Source organism: Arachis ipaensis, chromosome B4 (genome assembly GCF_059453495.1).
Source record: "Arachis ipaensis isolate K30076 ecotype BB chromosome B4, ASM5945349v1, whole genome shotgun sequence".
Lineage (NCBI taxonomy): Eukaryota > Viridiplantae > Streptophyta > Magnoliopsida > Fabales > Fabaceae > Arachis > Arachis ipaensis.
The window spans coordinates 6,532,619-6,560,398 of NC_142439.1; the positions used below are offsets into that span (position 1 = coordinate 6,532,619).

General features: G+C 36.7%; 5 protein-coding genes across 5 annotated transcripts; 4 read left to right on the forward strand and 1 right to left on the reverse strand.

The window, feature by feature from the left end:
• The first annotated feature begins 3,257 nt into the window (after positions 1-3,257).
• Positions 3,258-4,366, forward strand: LOC107637541 (cytochrome b561 and DOMON domain-containing protein At5g47530-like). Its single transcript, XM_016340947.3, has 3 exons — positions 3,258-3,641; positions 3,734-3,973; positions 4,079-4,366. Exons 1-3 carry the CDS (start codon positions 3,399-3,401, stop codon positions 4,364-4,366), a joined length of 771 nt encoding a protein of 256 aa, XP_016196433.1. The 5' UTR covers positions 3,258-3,398.
• Positions 4,367-4,523: 157 nt separating this feature from the next.
• LOC107638644 (Putative pyridoxal phosphate-dependent enzyme, YBL036C type) lies at positions 4,524-7,174 on the forward strand. The gene is made up of 7 exons (XM_016341998.3): positions 4,524-4,969; positions 5,050-5,116; positions 5,298-5,344; positions 5,922-6,009; positions 6,396-6,526; positions 6,627-6,725; positions 6,825-7,174. Exons 1-7 carry the CDS (start codon positions 4,742-4,744, stop codon positions 6,900-6,902), a joined length of 738 nt encoding a protein of 245 aa, XP_016197484.1. The 5' UTR covers positions 4,524-4,741; the 3' UTR covers positions 6,903-7,174.
• Positions 7,175-7,828: 654 nt separating this feature from the next.
• Positions 7,829-10,202, forward strand: LOC107638645 (pentatricopeptide repeat-containing protein At4g04370-like). Its single transcript, XM_016341999.3, has one exon. It carries the CDS (start codon positions 7,919-7,921, stop codon positions 9,992-9,994), a length of 2,076 nt encoding a protein of 691 aa, XP_016197485.1. The 5' UTR covers positions 7,829-7,918; the 3' UTR covers positions 9,995-10,202.
• Positions 10,203-10,630: 428 nt separating this feature from the next.
• Positions 10,631-12,136, forward strand: LOC107638648 (uncharacterized). Its single transcript, XM_016342001.3, has 3 exons — positions 10,631-10,955; positions 11,035-11,055; positions 11,638-12,136. The coding sequence occupies exons 1-3, from the start codon at positions 10,775-10,777 to the stop codon at positions 11,964-11,966; spliced, it is 531 nt and encodes a 176-aa protein (XP_016197487.1). The 5' UTR covers positions 10,631-10,774; the 3' UTR covers positions 11,967-12,136.
• Positions 12,137-12,268: 132 nt separating this feature from the next.
• LOC107638647 (glycosyltransferase BC10) lies at positions 12,269-17,328 on the reverse strand. Its single transcript, XM_088483479.1, has 11 exons — positions 17,194-17,328; positions 16,772-17,112; positions 16,533-16,649; positions 15,395-15,495; positions 15,143-15,214; positions 14,937-15,018; positions 14,240-14,320; positions 13,985-14,026; positions 13,267-13,326; positions 12,979-13,125; positions 12,269-12,747 (listed from the first exon to the last, which is right to left on the reverse strand). Exons 2-11 carry the CDS (start codon positions 17,084-17,086, stop codon positions 12,568-12,570), a joined length of 1,197 nt encoding a protein of 398 aa, XP_088339605.1. The 5' UTR covers positions 17,087-17,112; positions 17,194-17,328; the 3' UTR covers positions 12,269-12,567.
• Positions 17,329-27,780: the final 10,452 nt, after the last annotated feature.

The window sequence follows — 27,780 nt, forward strand, 5'->3', positions numbered from 1 at the left end:
ATTGATTTGATGAATCAGAACTTGAGATATGTTGTTATAGATGAGATGCTCAAGAATAGATGATGTGATAATATGGTTACGTTGCACCTATGATATGAAATTGTGATATATTGAATTAAGAGTTCTTGGGCAACTTTGGTTAGTCAAAAGAAAGTTAGAAATGTGGTTTTAGATGAATCCTAGCTTGAATATATGATTTGGTATATGAGGTTGTTGGAAATACTTTGTGCAGAATTTTTGCAGAAATCTGCATAATTGGCAGCAGAACGAATGATTTTTTGGGAGTAGTCCAGACCTAATTTTTAGATGAAATTATTTTTCTATAAAACTTTAATGTGTCTTGAAAATTTCATAAAAATTTCAGGGAATTTGGCCAAGTGGTTTGGAAGATATGATTTTTTGAAGTTTAGTAGTTGCTGCAGATTTTTCTGGTTTTCTGGTTCTGCAGTACCAATTTTCAGACGCTATAACTTTTAATTTAAACAGAATTTTGAGTTGATTTTAAAAATATTTTAAAGATCTATCAGTCTATTTTAAGTGAGTACAAGTTTTATGTTCATATCTATTTTGTAGACTTAGATAAGTCACTTGGAAGGTCGGTTGTTTGCTGGAAACTCTGAACTGGTTTATGAAAACAGGGCTCCACTTTCAATTGATAATTAATTAATCAAATGAAGTGATATGAACCTAAAACTTGTGGATTCTGAAACTTAGAGATGTTGACTGTAATCTCACCAAAATTTAGAAGCAACGGATTAGAATTGAAATTATTATCGAATTTATAAAAAAACATGGCTGCTGTCTGTTTTCCGAATTTTTGTACATGCAACAGCAGAATTTTAAAGTTTGTATAAAATTCAATTCTAATCCAAATTCAGTAAAACCTAACTTAAATTAAAGATTAAGATCTCTAGAGTTACCTTACCAACATGGATTTAGATTAGGCAAACTTAGAAAATGAAAAGGAATGTAAGTTGCCCCTAAAAAAACTAGGTCCTAAAGGTACTCCTAAAATTGCTTATAGTTTTAATACATTTTCCTAGATGATTCCTATTTTATTAGTATAGTTTAATTTGTATATGGATCTATTTATCACATTTTACTTGTGTCATAGTTGAAAAATGACAAATGTCTTATTATTTGGTTTGATAAATTTGGTTGTGTATTGGCTGGACATAAGTTGTGAATTGGTTGTTTTTATTAGAACCGTAGATGGTGGAAATATCCAAGTTTTAGGGGAGGTTCTGTCAAAAATTTTCTAAACATTTTGGATAAAACTTAATGGATAAAATTATAGTTAGTGTTATATCTTGTTTCTAATCTTTTGTTTCAGTTTTTTTTATCTACAGAAGTGCTAAAATGGTGACCACATGCTACCTTGAGGGCTCAGAAATATTTGATTCATAGAGAGACTAATTTATGTTAGAACTTTTAAGTTTAGGTTGAACTTATGCAAGACATATAACTTGTAGAACTAATCAATGTACTCACTAATGTTATTTTGTTTTAAAACAACTTTAGTTAAATGAGGCATGTTTGAATTATGTATGTTTTTGCATATTATATGAATGTAGACTTGCTTATTAGAATAGTTAATATATTAGTTAATTTAAAAAATAATTTAGTAAATTATGCATGCAAGTTGTATTAAAAAAAATTGTTACAAAATAATTAATTTGCTTTTGTAACTAAAAAAGAAAAGTTACAAAATCAAGTAACATTTTGTAACAAAATTTTATGATAGGAAAAAAAAATATTGTCACCAAAAATACCTTGAAGATCAAAATTTGTTATCACTTTTGTAATGGCTTCCGATCTTTTGTATCAGAAAAATTTGTTACAAAATACCACTTTGAATTGTAACAGTTCCATTTTTTGTTACAAAAACTTTTTGTAACGGGACATACTGCAACGAACCTTTCTTTTGTTACAAATATTGCTTTTTCTTGTAGTGGGGAGTGTTACGATATGGATGTCCATATATTCATTTAATGCCTACTCAGCATAATATATTCTTCCATCTAAATACTATTGGGAAGTACAAACATTAAAATATAAATGGTGCTTGTTTTCCAACCTATGAAAGAGTGCAATATTGCACATATATAAATAGAGGAGTAAGGTTGAGGCTTTTACACACAGCACTAATAAAAACAAATACTTCCTCTTTCTCTCTTTCTTATATAAAGCATTTTTTTATTTTCTTTCTTCGTATACTATTAAAATATTATCTTTATAGTAGTATAATAGTGTTGGTAAATAATTTATACTTTTATTTATTATTTCTTCTTTATTTATTTCATAATAATTAACTATATTTATTTATGGACAACTATATGTTATTTTATCAAGAGTAATGAGTAGTTATTGTATAAGATGTTACTGAGAGAAACAAATTATTTACCTGAAAATCACATTTTAAATGTTGTTTATAAGGAAATTTTCAAGCTCTTATAATTACTAATATATTATTTGCATTCATGTATATATATGTGGTTGTTATACATTCTAAATAAATGACATATATGCTTATATATCAACAAATAAATTTTCAATTACATCCTTACACTTCGTGTATCCTACAATAGAGCCACTTATATCATTTTAGTAGTTATTAACTGATGCTGCGTGTGTTTCTATTATCTTAAAAAACAATGAATATTAGTTTTGCGATAATTTAATTTAGGAAAAGTATATAGAATCAAGACATAATCAGTCAAAAAGTAAACAACTTAATTAATTTATAATTATATTTAATTAATTTTATTTATTTTTAATTTATAATATTTAATATTAATTACTTCTCACCCCAAATTAAAATTTTGAATGATACGTTGGAGAAATAGAGGTGGAGATCATGGAACTTCCAACAATTTCGATTTTTAGTATATAAAAAAATTTATAAAATATATAAAAGAACATCTATTTAGTATGAAAAAGAAACATTCTGATATTTAGTAGAAAAAACATCCTAATGCCTAGCATAAGCACCATCTACGTAGAATTTTTGGATTCACTCAGAGGCATTTGGCTGATTTTTGGCTGGTACCCTCTTGGTTTCTAGGATTGTTGATTTAGGATATGCAGATCATATGTAGAGTACTGTAACTTACTTTGACAAGGAAAGCACAAATTCTAAATGAATAAATTAATAAAGCCAAATATCATTTTAGTATTTTACAGCGAATTTGTAGGCCAGGCCAGGGCCTCTTTTTGGCAGGAACATTTATATTTGTAATAATATTCCTTTTCTCTTTAAAGTAAAGAAGCAAGGAACTTAGAACTATACTGTCCTAGCGAAATTTGATCCATGAAGGCAATCATGAACAGTACGAAGAATGAGTCGTGGTTCATGTTTATGAGAGTAACATAGAGCGACACAGTACACAGACACCATCATGATATCCTATTTCCTAATTCTGCTTCTCATGTTATGTGCTCATGACTTTCTTCCTCCTACCCGTGCCCAATTAGTTCCCACAATTGAGAAATTAGCACTAGCTCAAAATGGAAGAACAATTCTCTATGAATTGGAATCCAAAATCAGTCACATGACACCAGGAAATAATGGTAAAAGAACTACTGTAGCATCGTATAGAGGTCAGACTCTCTCCCGCCATTCTCAGCTTCATCTACAAAAGGCAAGGCTCAATACTAATTCTTTAATTTATGGTGTATTAGTTATTATTGTTAATGTATATATATCTAGATGATTTGTTTGAGGCTATGGCAGGTGCATGGGATTCTAATCGTTGTAGGATGGGGAACTTTGCTTCCAATAGGAGCAATCATTGCAAGGTTTTTCAAGTGGAAACAATGGTTCTGGTGTCACGTACTGTGCCAAACACTAGGATACATTGTGGGCACAATCGGCTGGTGCATTGGGATATGGCTTAGAACCCTTTCAAAACATTATTTGTCTAAACTCCAACTTGCACTTACCATCATTACCTTCACAATCATAAACTTACAAGTCAGTAGTCCTACATACCTCTCAATTATGAGACAATTTCATACATATGTTTTACACGTTTCATTTAATAGTAAAATTCACTCTAATTGGTCAACTGTTACACAGATACTTTCCGTGTTGACGATGAGGTCAAATAAAGAAGGTGGTTATCGCAAGTGGTGGAACATATGGCACCATGCTATAGGGTATGCTGCGATTGGAATGGTTGTAGTAAGCATACTTGCTGGGATAAGCACTGAAAAAGAAGCTGAAATTTTGATGAAGGCTTATACGGTGATAATTGGAGTACTGATTGTTGTAGCCGTACCATTACAAATGTTCAGATTCAAGTCTACCATAAAGAAACAGTTTATGCGAATGACTACCAGCTTAAGACGATCACAGAGCATTTAGCTTAATTAAGGAATTAACTTTACGACCATTTGTACAAAGATTAATAACGAATAGTCCCAAGAAATTGCTAGTGCAGCAAAGTTATAATCTTATTATGTACAAGTAACTGCCACATCAATTTGGCAGCTTAATTATGGTAAAGGTTCTTAAATATTTTTCCAACACAAAAAATTTTAGATTTATTTTCTTCTCTTTTGTTTTTTTGGTCCTCTGTTTGTTTTAGCTGCCCAAAACTGTAAATCTTATTTTGCAGCCCAAAAATATATCGGGTTATAACATTTTTGTCCAAAAAGAAAAGAGTTGGTAGGTACTTCGCGGTCCTCGGTCTCGAAGATTGGTGTAACTGTGTAGGTGTATCTCTGTGATTCGTGTTGAATGGCCACGTCAGCAGCTGCCATGGACGGAGCCGCTGCGGCATCCTTGAGGTCGGTGGTGCAGCGCGTCCACCAGGCCGCCGAGCGATCAGCCCGGACGCCACAACAGGTCCGTATAGTCGCCGTCAGCAAGACCAAGCCCGTCTCCGTCATCCGCGAGGTCTACGATTCCGGCCACCGCTGCTTCGGCGAGAACTACGTTCAAGAACTCGTCGAGAAAGCTCCTCAGGTCTGTTTATTTCTTCGGTTCGATTCTTCACTATATATATTTGGGATCGTGGATGCTTAGGTTTCGTGAAATTGGTGCAGCTTCCAGAAGATATTGAGTGGCATTTCATCGGAAATTTGCAGAGCAATAAGGCGAAGCTTCTTGTCAGTATGTTATGCATCCTAATCCTTCACTTCGATTTCGATATTCATTATCTATAAAATATCATTTTCGAGCTTTATTCAGTTACAATTTCTCTTTCATTTAAGTTTACTGTAGCTCATGCTGGCATACTTCAATTGTGATAGATTTCCATGATTTGATTGTTCCTCATTTGATTTTTTTGCAGATTCTGTTCCCAACCTTGAATATGTAGAAACTGTAGATGATGAGAAGGTAATTTGTTTTTCTACCTCTTCTTGATAGTTTGTTTGGTGGTGGACCAAGGTATAATATATGCATATGAGTGCATACAAGAAAGTAACTGATTGTATATAGTTCGTTTGAATTTGGGGGTCGCAAAATACTAAGCCTTGGAAGTAATTATAATATGTCGTTGAAAGTTCTCTATGAATAGGAATATAGGATGCAAGTTAATTTTTGAGTTTGCAAGCTGTCCTTAAATCAGTTACTAGCCTTTGCTAACCAGAGTAGTTATTATAAAACTAGAAGTAACTGCAGAAGCCATTTGTTCAATGAGTTTAGGGATTGATTTTGTGCATGTAGAATTATCTTACATTAATTTTAAGTTCATTTCTGTCCCGTTGATCATTAATGTTTTATGTCACTTGTTTAAGAATTTTGTTCTGTATACAAGAAAGCGTCATAGAGAATAGTTCTATCAAACAAAATATTTGATATATTGAATTCATAATATTGGTGTCTTTTTATATTCCATTGCAGATGATTAACTCATCAATTGGTTCTTCTTCTTTTTAATTCTCCCTGTCCTCCCTCTTTTTGCTGCTGGCAGATAGCAAATTGTCTTGATAATGCTGTAGCAAACTTGGGCAGGAAACCATTGAAGGTTTTCGTCCAAGTGAATACAAGCGGAGAAACATGTAAGGTCACTTGATAGATTTGGTCCTTTCAGTATCTACAGTTTGTTTATGAAATTCACTTGCTAGTGTTGCATGTACCCTAACCCAAATCGTTTTACATGTCCTATAAATATGAAAATATCATCAAATTCACATGAGAACAAAGTTTCCAATTCTTTTATTGGAATTATGGTTAGCCAATCACTGATTCTAACATCACAGATGTATATGTGACTGTGTAACCATTACATTTATCAGAATGAAATTTGTTACAGCATAACTGCTTGGTTAGAGCATCCTGACATAAAATCTGCACCCTATATCTTTTTGTTTTCTGTCCCATGATAAAATGCTGTTGTTGACGCAGTTTTGTCCAAGAATCACATTCAACTGTTCTTTATTTGCAGCTAAATTTGGTGTTGACCCTTCTGAGTGTGTGGACCTTGTGAAATATGTTAAGGACCGCCAATGCCTCGAGTTTTGTGGCCTAATGACAATTGGTATGCCGGATTATACATCTACCCCGGAAAATTTTAAGGTGGTGACTGCAATTTTAGGCATGGTTATTTGTTTTGGAGATTTCCTTGCTAGTCTTCCTATTTAATCCTTGAGATTAAATTTTCTTTTGTACTATGTAGACGTTATGGAATTGTAGAAGTGAAGTTTGCAAAGCAATTGGAATACCAGAAGATCAATGTGAACTATCAATGGGCATGTCTGCAGACTTTGAGCAAGCTGTAAGGAAGTTTTGAAAACACAAGAATTTCATTGAATTGAACAAGTTTTGTGAAATTCTTCATAAGATTTCTTAGCCCACTAACTTCAAAATTGTGCAGATTGAGATGGGAAGTACAAATGTGAGGATTGGATCTACTATATTTGGCGCCAGAGAGTACCCAAAGAAACAAAAGTAGTAGTAGCTCTCATTGTTCGGAGAAATTTTGGGGATCTCGCAGTTTTACTGTTAGTTAAGATGCCTCGGAGCAGCACGGACAAATAATTTAAACTGAAAATATATATATTGATGACCATGATCTTAGTAGTGAAGAGTCAAAGACGATCGGTAAAAACTGTATTCAGAGTAATCTTCAAGATTTGCGATACATACACTCTGGCTTTATAGTCAAATAACAAATGTACAACAACCTATTCAACTGAAGCTGAATATCCTGGACATTTTTACCTTATATTAACATCATCACCACCTGATTTATTATATAACTCTGTCATGCATGCAGGATAGTGCGCGTTAGCATGCGTAGTCTCAGCTCTCAAAGAAATAAATAATTTTCAATGAATCCTTATATATAAGAGAGTATCTTGGTTTGAATGATGCTTGGAGCATCACTAGTATTTGCTGCACATTCCCTCAAACCCGAGTTGGGTGACTGAACTAGCTTATATGTGTCGAACTAATTTCATTTATAAAGTTTTTGCTTACTGAGGTTATTAAAAAATTATTTTGCTAAAAAGAATGTTGTAAGGTTGAGTAAATAGATAAAAATATACATAAAAAAAATTTTAATGGATAAAAAACACACCAAAATTTGTAAATATTAAAATACATCGGGAAGATTTTTTGATAGACAAAAATATATTTCAAGTTTTACAAATTCATTTTCAACATGATACTTTTGTCTATCAAAAATAATTTTTCGGGTGCATTTTAATATTTACAATCGTATTTTTGTCTATTCCAATTTTTTTGTGTGTAATTTTATCTATTTATTTTTTAAAAGTAGCATTTTTTAAAAAACAAATGTGATCGTCGTTTTGGTTGTAGAGATTACAAGTTAGTACACGTAAACTTTTTTTTTTCAAATATCTTTTCTGAAACTCATTTTGCCCTCCTCAAGTAAGTCGTTGTGAGACAACAGACAATTTATACCGTGAGAGCACAGCAAGCAATGATGAGTAATGAGTTATACTGATGCACGCATTCAAACCAAAGGCTCCCTACTTGTTGCTGCTGAAGTTCCCTGCCTACAAAACAGTCAAAACCCGGTGGCTGGTATTGTTACCACCATCACCTTCTTCAGCCACCGCCACCCACTCATTCAATAGCCACATCAACTACCTTTCCTCCCAAGGCTCCCACCGCCAAGTCCTCCTCACCTATGCCTCCATGCTCCATTCCCAAGTCCCTTCTGATCCCTTCACCTTCCCCACCCTCCTCAAAGCATGTTCCTCCCTCAACCTCTTCCCCCTTGGCCTCCTCCTCCACCAACGCATCGTTCTTCTTGGCTTCTCCCTTGATCCTTACATAGCTTCTTCTTTGATCACTTTCTATGTCAAATTCGGGTTCCCTGATGTTGCTCGCAAAGTGTTCGATTTTATGCCTCACAGAAACGTTGTTCCTTGGACTACCATTATTGGCTGCTATTCCCGCGGTGGTCGTGTTCTTGAGGCTTTTTCCTTGTTTGGTGAGATGTGTTGGCAAGGAATTCAGCCCACTAGTGTTACATTGCTAAGCTTGCTCTCTGGAGTTTCAGAGATTGCTCAAGTGCGGTGTTTGCATGGCCAGATTTTGAGAGGTGGTTTTCACTTGGATGCACATATTGAAACATCACTGATTGTAGCTTACTTGAAAGGTGGGAACGTCGACACTGCTTTCAAAATATTTGAAAGGAGTTTGGATAGGGATGTAGTTTTGTGGACCGCGATGATATCAGGCCTTGTAAAGAATGATTCTGCTGATAAGGCACTGTGTGTGTTCCGCCAAATGTTGAATCTCGGAGTGAAAGCATCTAGTGCTACTATGGCCAGTGTAATTACAGCATGTGGTCAACTTGGGTCTATTCATTTGGGGGCATCCGTTCATGGTTACATAATGAGGCAAGAATTGTCATTGGATGGTGCCGCTCAAAACTCTCTTGTTGCCATGTATGCAAAGTGTGGTCACTTGGACCAGAGTTCCATTGTATTTGATAGGATGGGCAAAAGGGATTTGGTTTCTTGGAACACAATAATCAGTGGATATGCCCAAAATGGCTATGTATGTAAGGCATTGTTGCTTTTCAATGAAATGAGGAGTGATCATCAAAACCCTGATTCAATAACCATTGTCTCCCTCCTCCAAGGCTGCGCGTCAACCGGACAACTTCACTTGGGAAGATGGATACACGGCTATGTTGTAAGAAACGTCCTTCAGCCGTGCATCTTAGTGGACACTTCTTTGGTAGACATGTACTGCAAATGCGGCGATTTGGATGCCGCTCAACGGTGTTTCAACCAGATGCCATATCATGACTTGGTGTCATGGAGTGCGATAATTGCAGGGTACGGCTATCATGGCAAAGGAGAAACTGCATTTAAGTTATACTCAGAATTCCTGAAAACTGGAATTAAACCAAATCATGTGATGTTCTTGTCGGTTCTATCTTCTTGTAGTCATAATGGACTTGTAGACCAAGGATTGACCATATACAAATCAATGACTAGAGATTTTGGAATTGCACCAAATCTTGAACACCATGCTTGTGTGGTTGATCTCCTCAGTCGAGCAGGGAGGGTCGAGGAGGGGTATAACCTATACCGAAAAGTATTCTTAAGGCCTCATCTAGATGTTTTAGGCATAATCCTTGATGCATGTCGAGCACATGGTAATAAGGAACTTGGTGATGCAATCGCCAATGACATTCTCATGCTGAGACCTATGAGTGCAGGGCATTATGTACAACTTGCACATTGCTATGCTTCAATAAACAAGTGGGAAGAAGTGGGTGAGGCATGGAATCATATGAGATCTCTTGGATTGAGGAAAATTCCTGGCTGGAGTTTCATTGACATAAATGGGGCCATAACTACATTTTTCACAGATCACAACTCGCACCCCCTGTTTCAGGAAATAATGTTTGCACTAAAAGTTTTGAGGAAGCAAATGATCAAAATGGAGGAAGTTAGCATTAACCTTGAAAGCAATCACATATATAACAATTGTGTATGTCTGAAAAGTAAAAACAGCGGCATTTCCTTGAACGGCTGCGATGTTTTGGATTTCCAATGAAGACTTTAATCCATGACACCCCTTTTTTTGTTCTTTACCTTTTTCTCTCTTATTATTATTTCCAATGAAGATGATTCGTTATTTACATCCCTCTGCTTCTTGCCATGAAGAGCTGCAGGCATTCAGCAATCTTCTTCTATACATAAAACGAAAGGAACATGTTGTATTCTCTTTTCTAGTATGATTTTACTAATATTGTTCATATTCACTAATTTTATTCATTTTATTAAATAGGAGTATAATTAAATAACTTGATGTAAAATATAAAAATGACAGATAGTTATTTGAGAATAAGAGAATAATCATCGAGTGTTGACAAAAACCTTCTAGTAATCTTTCTAATTCAAAATTACATTACCATTCACTATATTTTATTATTTATTTTGTAGTCTATGTAAACGAATACATAATAAAATATAAAAATATAAATAATTTTATTAAAACTGTTTAAGTGTAAGTATGAAATTTATTTTATATTTAAAGAAAATCCTGAAGAACTAGTATTAGTAAATTTGATTGAGATTATAACTCAGAAGCATAGGAATTAAAAAATGTGTATCATTTGAGAAACATTAATAATGGAGAAAAGTATAAATAGAATGTGAGTTGAGAGACGCGTGGGGGTAGTAGCTGAGAGTGAGGCAGATACATACGCGAATCTTGAAACCAAATAAAAGCAAAGCACCTGAGAGCTCAGTCAAGCGAAGATCCTGTTCCCCAGTCAGTTAGTTAGTTAGTTAGGTGTGAAAATCTACTCAGAAGGAAAGAAAGAAAGAAAGGATGAACAGGAGGCAGCGGAGAGCGTTCATGGTGTTGATGTGGACAGTTGGATTCTGTCTCATCGGTTACATCGGCGGCAGACCTCTCTATTGGCATCTCAACGAGTCCCTCTCCGCCGTCTCTTCTTGCGCTCCTTGCCACTGCGATTGCTCTCTTGAACCTCTTCTTTCTCTTCCTGACGGTATCTACCTCTTCTTTTCATGCCTTTCAAATGTTTCTTATGCTGACATATTCATCAAAGTGTTTGTTTTCTTATGCAGGATTGAATAACTCCATTTTAGGTCAGTTCTTCTCCCTCTATTACTACTACTCATAGGAAAAAAAATGCAGTTATCAGATAATAATCCCATACAAATTCACCTATGCAATCACGATACGCACCATGATCATAGTTAAACACACATGCAAATACATAGCTGTTATTAACTGCACTAGTTTATAGTTTTTGGAGATGTTTATCCTTAATCTTTGCAGCACATACACATTCAAGTCAGTATAAGTGAATTATATATTGTGCTTTATATAATAAAAGCATACCTTTTTTTTTTTCCAAATTTCAATCTAATTTATAAGTGTTCTGGAAAGGTGAGTTACTGTTCATTATAAATGGTCGGTTACTAAAGTAAAGATAAATGACCATAACGAAGATAATGATTCTGTTGATAATCGAGTTATAACATTGAAAATGCGTTTATGTCTGAGATATTTGTCGGTTACAACTGATTCATAACGGTCAGATTATAAGTTTTAATTTAATTTAGTTCAAGTGAACTTTCACATTAATTTTAGAGGAAGGGCTTTGCCACAATTGTAAGGTTATTGTCAAAACAGCCTCATTTCACAGTTCATGTGTTAATGTGTAGATTGTATGAAGCAAGACCCAGAGGAGGGTGAAGGGTCTGAGAGGAGATTCACTGAGCTTTTGTCACAGGAAGTAAGGCAGAAGGAAGCCATAGCTGAGGAGAAACAAAGGATAGCCGACACGACACTCTTGGAGGCAAAGAAACTAGCATCACAGTATCAGAAGGAGGCTGATAAGTGCAACTCAGGGATGGAGACATGTGAGGAGGCTAGGGAGAGAGCTGAGGCAGCTCTTGTGAATCAGATGAAGGAGACTGCATTGTGGGAACTCAGGGCTCGGCAAAGAGGATGGAAAGAGAGCGCTTTTAAGATATCTAGGGCTCACTTTTGAATACAGATATCATCTTCTGCCCTGTGTTTTTCAGTAGATTGTTCATTCTTCTTCTATTCATTGACTTATTTTTGTGACTACTTGATATATTGTTTAATGAACAAATAAGTAGATAAGTAATTATTGTTCACCTATTCAACTTTCTCTTGAATCAATGACTTTTTCTTCAATTGATTTCTTCTTTGAAGATAGATTTATGAACTACTAATACACTATCATCCCCAACACTCACTGTGGAAGACACTCACTGTGGAAGTGGCGTGAGCTTTTTAGAATAACGCTTCTCCAATACCGAAAATATAAAAAGAAAAATGCTGCTCTTTATACTGTAATTATCACTTTATGCAACTGATAACTGTACTACACGTGATAGATACGTAAAACATATTAGCTAGACCCAGAAAAATATGGTCCTATTATAGATAGTTACATCCAAATTAACTGATTCAGCCACAGCTACCTAGGAATATATTGTTACTAGGGTCTTCAAAATCTGTGTGTGGACTGTGGTGTATGCTATTCTGTGTATAGTGTATACCAATCCCATTTGAGGTCCCAAGTATATGTGAAAGTAGGTCAGTATGTAATTTGTATGGACATGTCATGGGGGAGTGTCCAACATCGCAGAAACTTGGAAGTGGCCAACAACTTCGTCGCTCAATAAGCGCATGGCAGCTCCCTTAGAGAATTTCCTAGCAAATAAAAAGCACGGAACCGATGTTAAATTCGCACGACACCATTCTGTCCTAAACTCCGTCTCATAATATACATGATTGATACCCTGTTAGAGAGAAGGAACAAAAAAAGAAAGAAAAAGACACAGGGTTAAGGAAATGGTAGCCAGAAACAAAAATGCAATCATGGTAATTGAGCATAATTTTGCAGACCCATGATAACTGATAGAACTATTGACAAAAAGGAATAGGAATCTCTGCACAAGTAGTTCTCAATTATCCACCAATTATGCAGCTAAATCTATGCACAGGTATAATATAAGGTATCAGAACATAACCTTCATTTCCTTTATCCTTTGAGGGCTAGCATTTGCATAGCTGAAAGTAATAGGATGCCAGCCTTTATTCTCCATCTTTGTTGTAGACTGGTTCCACAGGGTATAGGTCAAAGTTCTACGTTCAAGTTGACCTTCAAGATCATGCATCTACAAAGAAAACAGGGAAGAAGAAAGAATATCATTGCAAATTAATACTTGAAGAGGTATTACCCTTTAATGGGGGAAAATAGAAAACCTTAACCACAAATAGCAAAGGTAAATAGTGATGGAAGAATCTTAGTATCTTACTGCAAGCAATGTCTGAACATAGTGTTCATCTGGAATACAGTTGTGCTGCTTCTGAAGTTTCTGCACTTATGCCAAAACCATAGTTACAATCATTTATATTGATAGGGAAAAGAAAGTGGCAGAAAAAAGAATAAAAACAAAAACAACACCCTATAATATAAGATGAGTACTCAAATCACGACAACGTTATCAGTATGAAAAAAACTAGAATCACAGCATGCTCCATAGTTTGATCAAGTCCACAGAGGTCTCTGATTTTTACAAGGATCTTTTAACACATATGACAAATAAGTGAAAACATAAAATCCCACAAAAAATGTCAATCATGTACTAATTCTCACGCATGAATCAAATGGATTGTATATGGGGATTTTGCAAATATTAGGTTATTTGAGTGTTTGAGAAAAAAGTATACAGGAACCATATCATAGATATTCTACAGCTGTTCCAGGGTTGTGAAAGCAACTCATCTGACTATATTTTGTGATCAAATACCAAATAAAAGCGGGAAAGAGAGACAATGGGATGAAATTTAAAAAACAACTTCAGCCTGCAATTATTTGATATAATCAGAATAGAAGTATGCCTTTGTAGTATAGAGTATTGAACTAAATTTCCAGTTCAAAAGAAGCAAAGGATATTGTGTTTACACATAGCAGTAAGATAACATGATACATTCCAATAATGATACAAAGAAAACTAAAATTAAACCACTTACAAGATTCAGCTTTCCCTTTCTGTTATCAATTGGCGGCCGTCTCTGAGATGGGAAGAAAATCAGACAGGTTATTCCTTAGTATTAACACATTAAAGACTTACAGTAATCCCAGTCTTGCAACAGTATTGTGCTGGGTTCTATAAGACAACTTTGAAATAATATCATATCAACTTTAAAGCAAACTTAATAAATCAACACAAAAAAGTTTGATTCAACATAAAATATGGTTGAAAATAGTTGTGATTGATTACATACCTTACAATGCCTATTGAAGACGGGGAAGATAACATCATCATCAACAATTACTTCTGCATGACTACGTACTACAGTGAACCACTGGAAATTCAAAATGAATTCAACTTTAAACATATTTTAAAGGAATAAACAGTTTATGATGTCACCTACTAATATAATGTGATATTTAGCATTCAATTTGATATCTACCAAAAGCAATCAATGAATCAATAAAGTATGCTTGAATTTCCAAATTAATAACTACACCAATAGCATGGTATATGTTACCAAAGTCAGCTGGATGCAGCAAACAATGATTTATGACAATCAATATTTTCTCCAACTAGTTCTAAAGGAAAGCAAGACATTTCCTTGCCTCTTTTTAACCCATCAATCTACAGAATTGATTGAACCAAATATTGTCACATACAGGACACACAACATAAAAACCACATAAATGAAGAGTAAATTGAAATGGATTAATATATCTCATCAATCCTTCAGCTATCCAGATTGATGCTCCTCCATCACCTACAAGAGATAGCTGATAGCTACACCTAGGTGGTAGGTTCTGACAGATTGCAGAACAAAACATTTTAATAAAAACATTTCAACAACAAACAAGAAACATAATTACAGATGAAAATACCACCAGATTTGGTCCTTCATGACTGGAAAGAACAACATCAAGATTAAACAAAAATCAAAGAGAAATGACCTGTGACCCTTTACGCCATCTTTCCCTTGGTATTTTAGGTGACATTTTCGGGTTGTAGCGGCCATCCTTCACATCAAGAAAGCTACAATATGAAAAAACTAATTCATTGCACCTTTTGGAAATCTTTTCACATGAACTTATTATAATTGAGCAGCCAAAAAAGATATAGTGCTAAGCACCTCAAGAACCAAAGCCTTCTTCTCTACCTGTCCACAAAGCTCCTTTGAGAAACCATGACATAATTGTACACATAAGAGAAGTTGTATAGAGGAACACAGCTGCACGTGGAAAACAGAAACTTAGACTCTTACTATGGCAAGTAAATTACCACGTCCCAACCTGCCTTTTCACTTCAAAAAGGATACAAAATAAACAGGGCAAACAGGACAAAGAAGAAACATATAAAGATAAAAGTCCCAATGGAAACTTATGTTATTACAAGACTTGTAAATGCCAACCTATCCGAGAGAAGAACAAATCTTTGATTTGCAGGGTCATCTAGTGCTGCCGCCAGTAACAACCTTTCAGCCTGAATCATACTTGATTCTCCCCATGAAACCTAAAAAAATGAATTAAGCGAACTCGTAAAAGATTTGGACTAGACAACACATTGGTATACCAGACAGCAGCTGACAGAATTTATATCTTTATCGGTTTTACAAAGGGCATTTGTGAAGAATACAAAAATGGAAGGATTTTTATAAGAAAGATAAAATCTGAGTTTCCAATGGCATTAAATACATAGAAGTTCACTTTCTCTATAAAATCATTTCCCTTTTGTATTAGCAAAACTCTATCTTTATACTAAATCATATCCGCAGAAACGCATTAGGATAAAAAGTAAAAACATATATCCAGCCCCCCCCCCCCCCCCCCCAAAAAAAAAAAAAAAACAAAGAGTATGAATAGAGGATACTCATTTGATTCAGGTCAAATGCTTGGCTTCCTACCACCAGATTATTGCAAAATTACAGCATTTAAGTTAGGAAATAATAAAAAATATATATGATTTTTTGACTATATCTTACATAATTTGCTTTTGATGAAACCATGCCATGCGTTATGTAATATGATTTTTTAAAAAAAAATGAGAAAATAATGTTATAAGATGTAACTTACTACACATATAGGTTGACAAGTTAAAATAACCCATTTGAAATATTTTCTTAAAAGGTAAATTATGTTATACATGATGCAAGACATAGTGGTTGACAAGTTAAAAAAACCGTTGGAAAGAATTTTTCCTTTATCAAGAGTCAATTTGGTGTCCCTTCAATTACGGGGTGACAAATTTAGCAGGTCCACCCACCGAGTCTAGCAGAAGGTATATTTTCAAGGGACATGGAGACAAAACTTCACAGGTCGTATAACAAATTCATAACTCAATTTGTGAGTAGTCAAACAAAACAGACCTTGGAAGCTCCCCGGGAATTAACATTTTACTTTTTATTTTCTTTCCATTTTGTGCATCATAGGAAAGGGATAATACATACATCCACATCAAGCATCAACATCCCGAAAAGAAAGCAACTTTTATATTTGCAAACCACCAATTGGAAAAGCCAAAATAGGGAAAAGAGGAGAAAGATGGGTAACCTGAATGGCATTGGAGATTTGTGTACGGTAGAAGAAGCTCGACCTCGTAGTTGACTCATCCAACACGAACCCTGGCGCCGAATGAACGTAAATCGAGAACTTGGCAACGTTACCGTTCTGCACCAACAAAATCCATAAAAAAAAAAAAAGCTGCTCAATCATATTATTCTCATAATTTCCGACAATGATCAGTTTTAAAAAATATTTAAAAAGGAAAGAAAAAGAAGAGGGAAACGAACCTTGAAGAAGACATGCCAGAGGAAATCAAGGGGGATGTTTTGGCGAACGAGGAACAAGAAGGCGATCTTAGGGGGGCCGTGGAAGGTTCTAGAAACCGTTGATCGCGTTACCTTGAAGTGGTTGGAGCTATCAGCGTCGGAGAGGTAAGAGGAGTGAAGAGAAAAGAGAGCGGCCAAAACGAGGACGCAGGAGAGTGAAACGCAGAGCAGGATGAGGAGCTTCCAGCCGAAGAATCTACTGCCGCTGGTGCTGGTGATGACGTGGCGCCTCTTGGGAGGCACGCCTCTCGCACTTGCAGTTGCCACCACCAACATCACCACCTAAAGCTAAGATCATATGACTGAATAACCATGAATTTGTAGGCACATCAATTGCGAGGGAAGTGCCATAACCAAAATAACAGAGCATTTGATTTGATTACCATGTAAATTGGAGAAAGAAAACAAGCATTCACGTTTGGAGTGATAAATGATGATGATACCATATCCCATAGGGGCTGCCGAATAGCGGTAGCTGCATGCGTTGAAACGGCGTCGTAGAAATGTCGTTTTTGTTCTTTACTTCTTTTTGGGCTCCTTTTAGTTTTCAGTTTTCATATTTGACTTTTGACGTTAGGAGGTGGGTCCCACAGAATAGTGACACGTCGGCAACGTGGCCCGTGAAGCTTTTCAGCTGAGGGCGCGGCACCGCCTTGCCAAAATAGTAAAATACACGTGCACCCACATCCTTCGTTCACTTAACCTAACCCCAAATCGAATGTTTTTATTACTTAAGGATGGATTCATTAACCAAGCCCAAATAAAAAAAATTTTAAGAAAAAAATAATAAATATATCTTTAACTTTTTTATTTATAAATTTGTAAATAAAAAAGTTAAATTTTTTTATCTTTTTAAAAGTTAGATGAATTAGTCTCTTCATACAAATATTTCGATCAGATCCAACGAAAAAGTTTAACATGACTCCCATTCTAATGACTTGGCGTTAAGAGTGCACACGTGACATATAAGTGGAAAGATAATTTTAAAAATTGGACAAATAAATCTTTTCCCTCAAAATTAGGTCATTTCGTGTGGTAGTTGGTGCGAATTTTATAACCACAAACTAACTGGTAAGTGCACCGGGTCGTACCAAGTAGTACCTCAAGTGAATGAGGGTCGATACCACGAGAATTGATGGATTAAGAAACAATGGTTAAGTGGTTTACTTAGTTAGACAAACAGAAAAGAATATTGAGAGTTCAATTGCATTAAACAGTAAATTCAGGGAATTAGAAAGCAAGCAGTAAATTGATGTGAAATATATGGAGAAAACAGATAAGGTTTCAAAGATATTTATTTTCCAAATTAACTTTTCTTACCAACTATTTTAATCATGCAAGATTCAATTCATGACAAACTATACGTGACTAAACCCTAATTCCTTAGACCTTTTTAGTCTCCTCTAGCCTTTATCAACCGCCAATTCCTTGGTCACTTGATTCCAATTAGAGCGAGGGTTAAGTTCAATTCTAGTTTATATGCTACAGAAATCCTAATTATCCAAATATAAGAGGATTATATGTCACGTATCCTGTTAAGTCCAGATAATTAGAAATTTAGGAGAAGTCCAGATAATTAGAAATTTAGGAGAAATTGTTTTCAAACTGTTGTTCAAGCAAAGAGCTTTTCCAAGTTTTACAAGAACTTAATTAGAACAAGCGTCATACTTCCATTCCACCAAAATTTATAAGATAAAGAACAAAAATAATTCTTGAAATTGAAATCAATACATGAATTAAAATAGAACAGTAATAGTATTAATCCATAGAATGAACAAAGCTCCTAACCTTAACATTGGAGGTTTAGTTGCTTATTGTTTAGAGAGAAAACAAGGATCCTGAAAAAACTATAAAGTGCGGAATGAGGTGTGAGAGAAGAGAAGCTCGAAGGGCTGATTCTTTTCCCTTTTATATCTAATCCTAATTAATGTAAAATATATTTCCTAAAACCAAATAATATCTTTTCCTATTTTTAAATGAAATAAAAGTTTAATCAAAATCACTTAATGTCTCGTGTAGGTATTGATGGATGAAAGGGGACCACTTTGCTTCTTATTGTTGGTGCCTAACTTGGAGGTGGCCGAACCCAAGTGAATGAGCTTGTTGTACCTGGTGCCTAACTTGAGAAACCTCAAGTTAGGCGCCACCTTGGCAGTAGGCACTTGAAGCTTCCCCTTTGTCCACCTATGCAGCGTGCAGTTGATGGATTAAGTTTGTCTCGACGCCTAACTTGGAGAATCCCAAGTTAGGCGCCACCCTTGCCGAATTGCTGGAAAAGAAGTATGGACTATTATACATCATTGGAAAGCTCTAAAAGTTAGCTTTCCAACGCCACTGGAATCACGTCAATTGGACCTCTGTAGCTTGAGTTATTTATGTTAGAGTGCAGGGAGATCAGGGTTAACAGCATCATTCGCTTTCTTCTCTTTTTCTATAGAAACTCCATCAAATCCATTCGAATGCTACCTGAAATAAACAGAATTGCACACGACTCAAAGTAGTATTCATAGTGGTTAAAAGATAATTAATTCTTGATTAAACTCAACAATTTGAATGCAAATTCACTAGGAAAAGATAGGAAAGATGCTCACACATCACAACACCAAACTTGAATTGTTGCTTGTCCTCAAGCAACCAAAACTAATACAGGTTTAAGATGTGAATTTGTATGAGAACTGAGAGTTCAATTAAGCTCATATCTCTACTTAAAGTGGGGTTTACCCACTGTAATCTTGAATAATTTTGGCATCTCACTCTCTTTTGAATAAGAGGGATGTCACTGTCATTCGGAATCAGAATCCGGATAATATTATGAATTCTCTAATCTTTTATACTTCAGTTTAATCCTTGAACATAGAAAATTTTTTTTAATTCTCTTTTCTTTGATGCTTTGCACCCTGAGCCTAGCCGTGACTTTAAATGTTTTGTCTCAACCTTCACTTGACACAAAAATACCACAAGCACTTAACTGGGGAACTCTCTTTAAGTTTTGATTTTTCTTTTAGTTACTTCCAGACAGTAGTGCTCAAAGCCCTTGGCATACTCTATTAAATACATTTGATCTCGACTCTTAGTGCTCTGTCTCAAGGATTACTTGACACATTCACACCACAAGCATATGACTAGGAAAACAACTCTTTGAGCTTTTAATCATGTCTGACCTCCCTAGTCATTGATGCTCAGAGCTTTGAACCTTACTTTTATTTTCCTTTTGCTGTTTCTTTTGCTTCAAGGATTAAGCTTTTGTTTACTTCAGAAAATTCATAATAGTTCTCTAAATTCCTGTTCCTTATACAACAACATCCTTTGATTCAAATTTAAATATGCACAATTTATGTCATGCATTTAGAATCACAAAGAATACCACCACATTAGGTGAATAAGACTACTCCTTGATATAGCTTTATTTCTCATGCAATACATCTTTTTCTTTTTCTTTTGAATTCAAGCTCAGTGAGCAATACATGAGACATTTTTTTCAGAACTAAAAGCAAATAACAGAATTAAACTAGCAAATCAAACTAGAACTTAAGAATTGAAATAATAAAGCATCATACAGAAACTAAGACAAAACAGCAGAAAATAGGAACATAACATAGTAATGGAAAAACAATATAGGAAGTGAAAGGAACTAAGCCTCCTCAATATCCAAGGTGGGGATCTCTCTCCTCTAGCTGTGATCCATGTGGTCCTCTCTGGCGGCTATAATCCTGTCTCAGCTGGGAAATCTCCTGGCGCTGAGAGTCCTGAGCAACTCTCATCTGATCGAGGGTGGTGGTGAGATACTTCCAACGGTTGTTTTGTGTCACCCTCATCTCCTCAATAGACGCAGTGTACTGCTGCCAACAGTTATCCTGCGTGCGTGATCCTCATCTGCTCAATGAAAGAAGTGAGTTGCTGCCAGTATTCCTAAGGTGGGAAGTAGTGTCCTTGAGGTAATGGTGGTTGGTCCTGTTGAGCTTCCTTCTCAACTTGCTCTTCTCTGGGGACCTTGTGCTATTCCCTGTGAGTCTCCATGGTTTTCTTGGTAATTGGTCTCTCAACAGAAATGGAAAAGTCATTCTCCACCTTTACCCCTGCTGCTTCACACAGGCGGTAAATCAGATGTGGAAAACCAAGTCTAGCCTTCTTGAGGGGTTGGAGGCAATATTATATATCTGATCTGGGATAATATCCTCCACCTCCACCACTTCTCCCTTCATGAAACAGTAAATCATGACAGCCCAGTCCACAGTGCATTCGGACCGGTTACTAGTTGGCATGATAGACCTTCGCATAAAGTCTAACCATCCCCTAGCTACAGGAAGAAGATCAGTGCTCTTTAGTTGGTTTGGTTTCCCTTCTGCACCTATCCTCCACTGAGAACCCAGGATGCATAATTCTTCAATAACTAGATCCAGTTCTTGGTCTCTATGTATCCTCTCACTGTAACAGGCAGACATATGATCTGGACCCAGCAGATGGAGAGCCTGTCGGACACTTCTTGGGCTGAAATTAATGACCTTGCCTCTCACATAACTCTTATAATCCTTCTCATTGACCCCCCAACGTCCTTGTATGTGACCTAGAGATTTCCATAAAATTCTTGGAGCATCAGTTGTCCAACCTCTGTGTGCGGGTTATACAGAAAATGCCACCCTCTTCTCTCAATTTGAAATTGGATTTCCGGATATTCATCCAGTTTCAGTGCAAATCTCACTTCCGGAGTCACAGCCCTCTTGTAGGTATGATCATAGAAGTGTTCTTCATGAAACTTGGATCAGAACCTGTGTGTATCATGAGAACTGGTGGCTGGCTCTTTGCCTTTCCTCTTCTTTGAGGGTGCACTAGTTTTGGGTGCCATTACAGAAAACAGCGAAAACAAACAAGCAAAGCGATAACACCAAATTTAAAACTTTTGCTCGTCCCCGAGCAAATGAGAAAAATACAAAGGGGAAGATAGAGAGGAGTGAAAGGAGAAATTGCAAAAGAAGAAAATAAAAATTAAATTTAAAATTTTCTTTTCTATTTTTTTTTACGAAATAAAGAAAGACAGAGGAAGAAAAGAAGATGAGAAAGGGGCTAGCTTGTTCTTCGAAGAGGAGGATTGGGGGAAGGAATTGTGATTAGTTGTGTGTGTATAGAAGTGTGGGTGAAGTGCGTTGAGGTGTGGCTTGAAGTGGGAGAGAGGAGGGCTTTATAGAGGACTTGGAGGGGGGTTTCATTAGGTTGGAGTCACGGGAATGAATTGGGAATGGGTTGGTGCCACAGGCAAGTATTGGGAAGGGATGTGGTTCACGGGTTGGTTTGGGGAAGGGGTAAAGGAAGATAGGTAGGGATCACGGACCAGGAGGCATGGGTCGGATGAGGAAGGGGACAACATTCACAGGCATGGTTTATAAGGTGGAAGGCTTTGAAAAAAAAAAGGAGGATATCTGGGAATTGATTGGAAAGGTTTTGATGGGAGTGGGAACCAGATCAAAGTGGATTTGCTTAACCAAATAAGGTGATTTGGTTTGGATTTGGTGAGCAATTTGAAGCTGGCGCCTAACTTGGATTAAGGGGCACCTAACTTGGATTGAAGCCCCCTAACCTGACGCCTAACTTGACACCAACGGCGCCTAACTTGAAGTGTCCCGAATGTGATGCACTATATTCCGTGGTTTTTGGGATACCTGGCACCTAACTTGAGTGCACCCTCCAACCTGGCACCTAATTTGGATTTCCTGGCGCCTAACTTCAGGCCTCCCGAATTGGATGCAGTTTGAACGCTTGATGTGGCACCTAATTTGAGGAATGCCAAGTTAGGCGCGGACCAGGCAGAACCAAATCACTCCTTGTACTCTTTATGTGGCGCCTAACTTGATGGAGCCAAGTTAGTCGCCACCCTTCCAGAGAGTAACATCCAAAGTGAGCATATATGCGGCGCCTAACTTGAGTTTTTGAAGTTAAGCACCACCCAATTTGAAACAACTTCTTCCAGGGTGTCTGAAACTCTGTTTTCAGGTACCTGTTTCTATTCTAATTACTCTGCATGATCCAAACATACGTAAAACAAAGGAAAAACAGTAGAAACTCAACTAAAATCAAATAAATAACAAAATCAAAGTAAAAGAAATCAGACTAAAGGATACGAAAATATTGGGTTGCCTCTCGACAAGCGCTTCTTTAACGTCACTAGCTTGACGGTCAGTTCTGCTAGTTCAGCAGATGAGCGGACCTTTGGCGATTGATGACATGTCACCATGTCATGTTTTTCTATGCTTTTTCATACAAGAAATTGATGATTTGTGCTTGAATAATGAATGCTTTTATGCTTAATTGATACATTTCTTTGATCTTTTGATTTTATAAATTTTGTAGGAAATAAGAAGAAAAAGAAGCAAAGAAGCACAAAATAAGCTAAAAAGGAGAAAAAAAGAGCTTTGGGAAACACTTTGAAGTTGGAGCACACTTTGGAGCCTTAGGCCACGCTTTTAAAAGCGTGGCCCATGACCAAATTAAAGGATAATAGACAATCAGCATACAATGCTCCGCTCTTGCCAAGAGCTGAGCATTAACCTGATGCAAAGATGAGCTTGGAAGAAAAATTTTGGCTAAGTTAAAATCTGGGCGCTTACAGTATGACCGTGCCTCCTTCAAAGGACTATAACTTGAGCTACAAATGTCTGATTGATGTGCTTCCAGTTGCGTTGGAAAGCTGATATTCAGAGCTTTCCAACGATGTATGGCAATCTATATTTGGCATGAAATTGAGGCACGAATGAAATGCATCTTTAAGGGCAAAAAACAAGCAAAAATAGACCAAAGTGCAACCACCAAGATTCGAAGAGGGAGCCTCATTCCAAGGCAAGGAGGCGCTTCTAATAGTGCTCACTTGGAGAGCACAGCGCTCTCTTGGAGAGCATTGTCGTGCTCTCTTCATAAAATTTAAGGAAAATCTTTTCTCCAAATGCTTTCACAAGGGTTTGAACTTGGGACCTCCCCTTGGAAGCACCAATGCTCAGCTCACTTAGAGAGCTGAGCGCTACTCATGGGTGCACAAGGCGCAACATTGACACGGCCAGGGAAGCAAGGCACGCATCATGACAAGGCAAGGAGCACAAGGCACACAAGACATGCACCAAGGCACCAATGCTCAGCTCCCTTTGTGAGTTGAGCATTCCCCTTATGCTTCTCCCAAGCCTTGGCACGAGACAAGGATCTCCAACATAAGCTCCAATGCTCTGCTCCCCACTTGAACTGAGCATCCTCCTGGGAGCAATTTTCACATGGGCCAAAATTTAACCAAAATTCCATTTAAATTCAATTTCTCTTCAAATTGAATCAAGGCCCATTGAGAGAGTATAGGGGGCTCCATTAGAGAGCTCTCTCTTAGTTTTCATTCTTGTCTTGAATCTTGGGTTGAGAATTGAAGAAATTCTGTTTCAATCTCACCTTGAGAATTTTCTCTATTTTTTTTCTTCTGCAAACTTTCAATTGAGTTGTGATTTGAATCAAAGTTCTCTTCATTACTTTCATCTTTAATTTTCCTGCATCTTGTTCTTGTTGGATCAAGGAAGGATTTGAGATCTAGACTTGTTTTCTAGTCTCTTCCACTCCTGAGATCTTCAACATCCTTTAAATTGCTGCAAATTAAGCACAGTCACTTTCTGTTTTTTAATTCTTCAAGCACTTCTGTTTAAAATCTGCTGCATTTGATTTCACATTCTGGTTCTCGGATTGATTGCTCTCTGATCTCCTTGTTCCCAATTTACTTTCCTGCACTTTTGTTCCTCTGCACTTTACATTTGAGTTGTTGTGATCTTGATTTATTCTTCCTGAAATTTAAATTTCCAGTTGCTTGATCTATTGCTTTCTTTAATTTTCAGCACCCACTCCCCTTTATATTTCATGCAATTTACATTTCTTGTCATTTAAGATTCTTGCAATTTACATTTCTTGCTCTTTAAGTTTTCTGCCCATTTACTTTCTGCAATTTATAATTCCTTGTCATTTACATTCTGTTGCTTCAAGTTTCACCCAATTTCGCTTAAATGTTAGCTTGACTAAACTAATCACCCACTAAAGTTGCTTGATCCATCAATCCCTGTGGGATCGACCTCACTCTAAGTGAGTTTTATTACTTGATGTGACCCGGTACACTTGTCGGTGAGTTTTGGATGTTTTGGGAATTGGTTTTTCAACAAAAACACCATCAGCGATCAATCTCGCCTCCAAGATAGTGCTTCAACCTCTGGCCATTAACTGTAAACCTTCTGTCAGAATTCTCTTCCTGAATTTCCACATGACCATACGGTGATGCTTTGGTTACCACAAACGGTCCTGACCACCAGGATTTCAGCTTCCCGGAAAGAGTTTGAGCCTTGAATTAAACAGAAGCACTCTCTGACCTGGCTCAAAGACTCTGATGGCAATCTTCTTGTCATGCCATATCTTAGTTCTCTCCTTATAGAGCTTAGCATTCTCATAGGTCGAATATCTGAATTCATCAAGCTCATTCAATTGAAGCATTCTCTTTATTCCTGCAACTTGAGCATCAAAGTTCAGAAACTTGATTGCCCAGTAAGCTCTATGCTCCAGCTCAACTGGCAAGTGACAGGCTTTATCATAGACTAACTGATAAGGGAACATACCAATAGGAGTCTTGTATGCTGTCCGGTATGCCCAGAGAGCATCATCAAGCTTCCTAGACCAGTCCTTCCTTGAGATACTGACGATCTTCTCCAGAATTTGCTTGAGTTCTCTGTTAGAAACCTCAACCTGTCCACTTGTCTGAGGGTGATAGGGGGTTGCCACTTTATGACGGACTCCATACCTCTGCAGAAGTGAGTCCAGCTGTCTATTATAGAAGTGACTTCCACCATCACTAATGAGTGTCCTTGGGACACCAAACCGACTGAAGATATATCTCTGAAGAAAGCTCATCACCACTTTGGCATCATTGGTAGGCAGAGCCACAGCTTCCACCCACTTGGGCACATAATCAACTGCCACTAAGATATAATTGTTGGAATATGAGGGTGGAAAAGGTCCCATGAAGTCAATACCCACACATCAAACAACTCAATCTCAAGAATCCCCTGCTATGGCATCTCATGGTTGGCAGGAAAATTCTTAGCTCTTTCACATCTGTCACAGTTCTTCACAAATACTCTTGAGTCCCGAAAAAGAGTTGGCCAGTAAAAACCGCTCTGAAGGAACTTTGTAGCTATCCTTTCACCACCAAAGTGACCTCCATAATCAGAGTCATGACAGTGCCAAAGAATCTGTTGTGTTTCCTCATCTGAGACACATCTCCGGATTATATCATCTGAGCATCTTCTAGAAAGGTATGGTTCCTCCCAAAAGTAGTACTTTGCATCAGTCAGTAGCTTCTTCACTTGTTGTTTATTGTACTCTTTTGGAAAGAAATTCATGGCTTTGTAATTTACAATATCCGCAAACCAAGAGCCTGCTGAATGACAAAAAGTTGCTCATTCGGAAATGTCTCAGTCACAGCTGTGGGTGGTAGCACGCCTTCTTCAGGTTCAATCCTGGAAAGGTGGTCAGCCACTTGATTTTCTGACCCTTTCCTGTCTTTGATCTCAATATCAAACTCCTAAAAGAGTAGCACCTATCTGATTAATCTTAGAATCCTGTTTGGTTAGAAGGTACTTTAAAGCAGCATGATCAGTAAAAACAATAACCTTAGAACCAATTAAATAGGACCTAAACTTATCAATAGCATATACAATAGCTAATAATTTTTCTTTTGTAGTTGTGTAATTCTTTTGAGCATCATTTAATACACAACTAGTATAGTAAATGACATGCATAAGCTTGCCGTGCCTTGTCCTAAAACAGCTCCTATAGCATAATCACTAGCATCACACATTAATTCAAATGGCAAATCCCAGTCAGGGGGAGCTATGATGGGAGCAGAGGTAAGGTTTGCTTTTAGAGTTTCAAAAATATGCAGACATTCAGTATCAAATACAAAAGGAACATCACCAACTAGTAGGTTGCTCAATGGTTTAGCAATTTTAGAAAAATCCTTTATAAATCTTCTGTAAAATCCTGCATGACCCAAGAAACTCCTGACTGCCTTAACATTAGTTGGTGGTGGTAATTTTTCAATTACCTCCACCTTGGCTCTATCAACCTCAATTCCCTTGCTTAAAATCCGGTGTCCAAGAACAATACCTTCCGTGACCATAAAGTGACATTTCTCCCAATTTAAAACAAGGTTTGATTCTTGACACCATTTCAAGACCAGAGATAAATGCTTAAGGCAGAATTTAAAAGAATTACCAAAAATAGAAAAGTCATCCATAATACCTCAATGAACTTTTCAACCATATCAAAAAAAAATTGAAAGCATACACCTCTGAAAAGTTGTTAGGGCATTATAGAGTCTAAATGGCATTTTTCGGTAAGCAAATACTCCAAAAGGACATGTGAATGTCGTCTTCTCTTGATCTTGAAGGTTCACTGCAATTTGGTTATATTCAGAATATCCATCTAGAAAAAAATAAAAAGCATGACCAGCTAACCTCTCAAGCATCTGATCAATGAAAGGTAAGGGGGAATGATCATTCCTTGTAGCAGTGTTGAGCCTCCTATAGTCTATGCATATTCTCCATCCTGTGACGGTCCTTGTAGAAATTAGCTCATTCTTTTCATTCTTAATCACTGTCATCCCTTCTTTCTTAGGAATCACCTGCACAGGACTCACCCAAGGACTGTCAGAAATAGGGTATATAATGCCGGCTTTCCATAGTTTCATTACCTCTTTTTGGACCACTTCTTTCATAGTTGGATTTAGTCTCCTTTGTGGTTGCACAACCGGTTTAGCATCATCTTCAAGAAGGATCTTGTGCATACACTTGGTTGGACTAATCCCTTTTAAATCACTAATGGTCCATCCAAGAGCTGTTTTATGGCTCTTGAGTACTGTAATCAACGCCTCTTCCTTACCAGGTTTCAAGGAAGAGCTAATAATCACTGGA

Excerpts from the sequence above, each read along its gene's own strand:
- LOC107638644 (XM_016341998.3), top strand. The coding sequence starts at position 4,742 with ATGGCCACGTCAGCAGCTGCCATGGACGGAGCCGCTGCGGCATCCTTG. Across the intron at positions 4,970-5,049 it reads TCGTCGAGAAAGCTCCTCAG|CTTCCAGAAGATATTGAGTG; the intron begins GTCTGTTTATTT and ends AAATTGGTGCAG. Across the intron at positions 5,117-5,297 it reads TAAGGCGAAGCTTCTTGTCA|ATTCTGTTCCCAACCTTGAA; the intron begins GTATGTTATGCA and ends ATTTTTTTGCAG.
- LOC107637541 (XM_016340947.3), top strand. The coding sequence starts at position 3,399 with ATGATATCCTATTTCCTAATTCTGCTTCTCATGTTATGTGCTCATGAC. Across the intron at positions 3,642-3,733 it reads CTCAGCTTCATCTACAAAAG|GTGCATGGGATTCTAATCGT; the intron begins GCAAGGCTCAAT and ends AGGCTATGGCAG. Across the intron at positions 3,974-4,078 it reads TCACAATCATAAACTTACAA|ATACTTTCCGTGTTGACGAT; the intron begins GTCAGTAGTCCT and ends ACTGTTACACAG.
- LOC107638648 (XM_016342001.3), top strand. The coding sequence starts at position 10,775 with ATGAACAGGAGGCAGCGGAGAGCGTTCATGGTGTTGATGTGGACAGTT. Across the intron at positions 10,956-11,034 it reads TCTTCTTTCTCTTCCTGACG|GATTGAATAACTCCATTTTA; the intron begins GTATCTACCTCT and ends TTTCTTATGCAG. Across the intron at positions 11,056-11,637 it reads ATTGAATAACTCCATTTTAG|ATTGTATGAAGCAAGACCCA; the intron begins GTCAGTTCTTCT and ends GTTAATGTGTAG.
- LOC107638647 (XM_088483479.1), bottom strand. The coding sequence starts at position 17,086 with ATGTTGGTGGTGGCAACTGCAAGTGCGAGAGGCGTGCCTCCCAAGAGG. Across the intron at positions 15,215-15,394 it reads TTTGTTCTTCTCTCGGATAG|CTGTGTTCCTCTATACAACT; the intron begins GTTGGCATTTAC and ends TTCCACGTGCAG. Across the intron at positions 15,019-15,142 it reads CAAAGGAGCTTTGTGGACAG|CTTTCTTGATGTGAAGGATG; the intron begins GTAGAGAAGAAG and ends TTCATATTGTAG.
- LOC107638645 (XM_016341999.3), top strand. The coding sequence starts at position 7,919 with ATGCACGCATTCAAACCAAAGGCTCCCTACTTGTTGCTGCTGAAGTTC.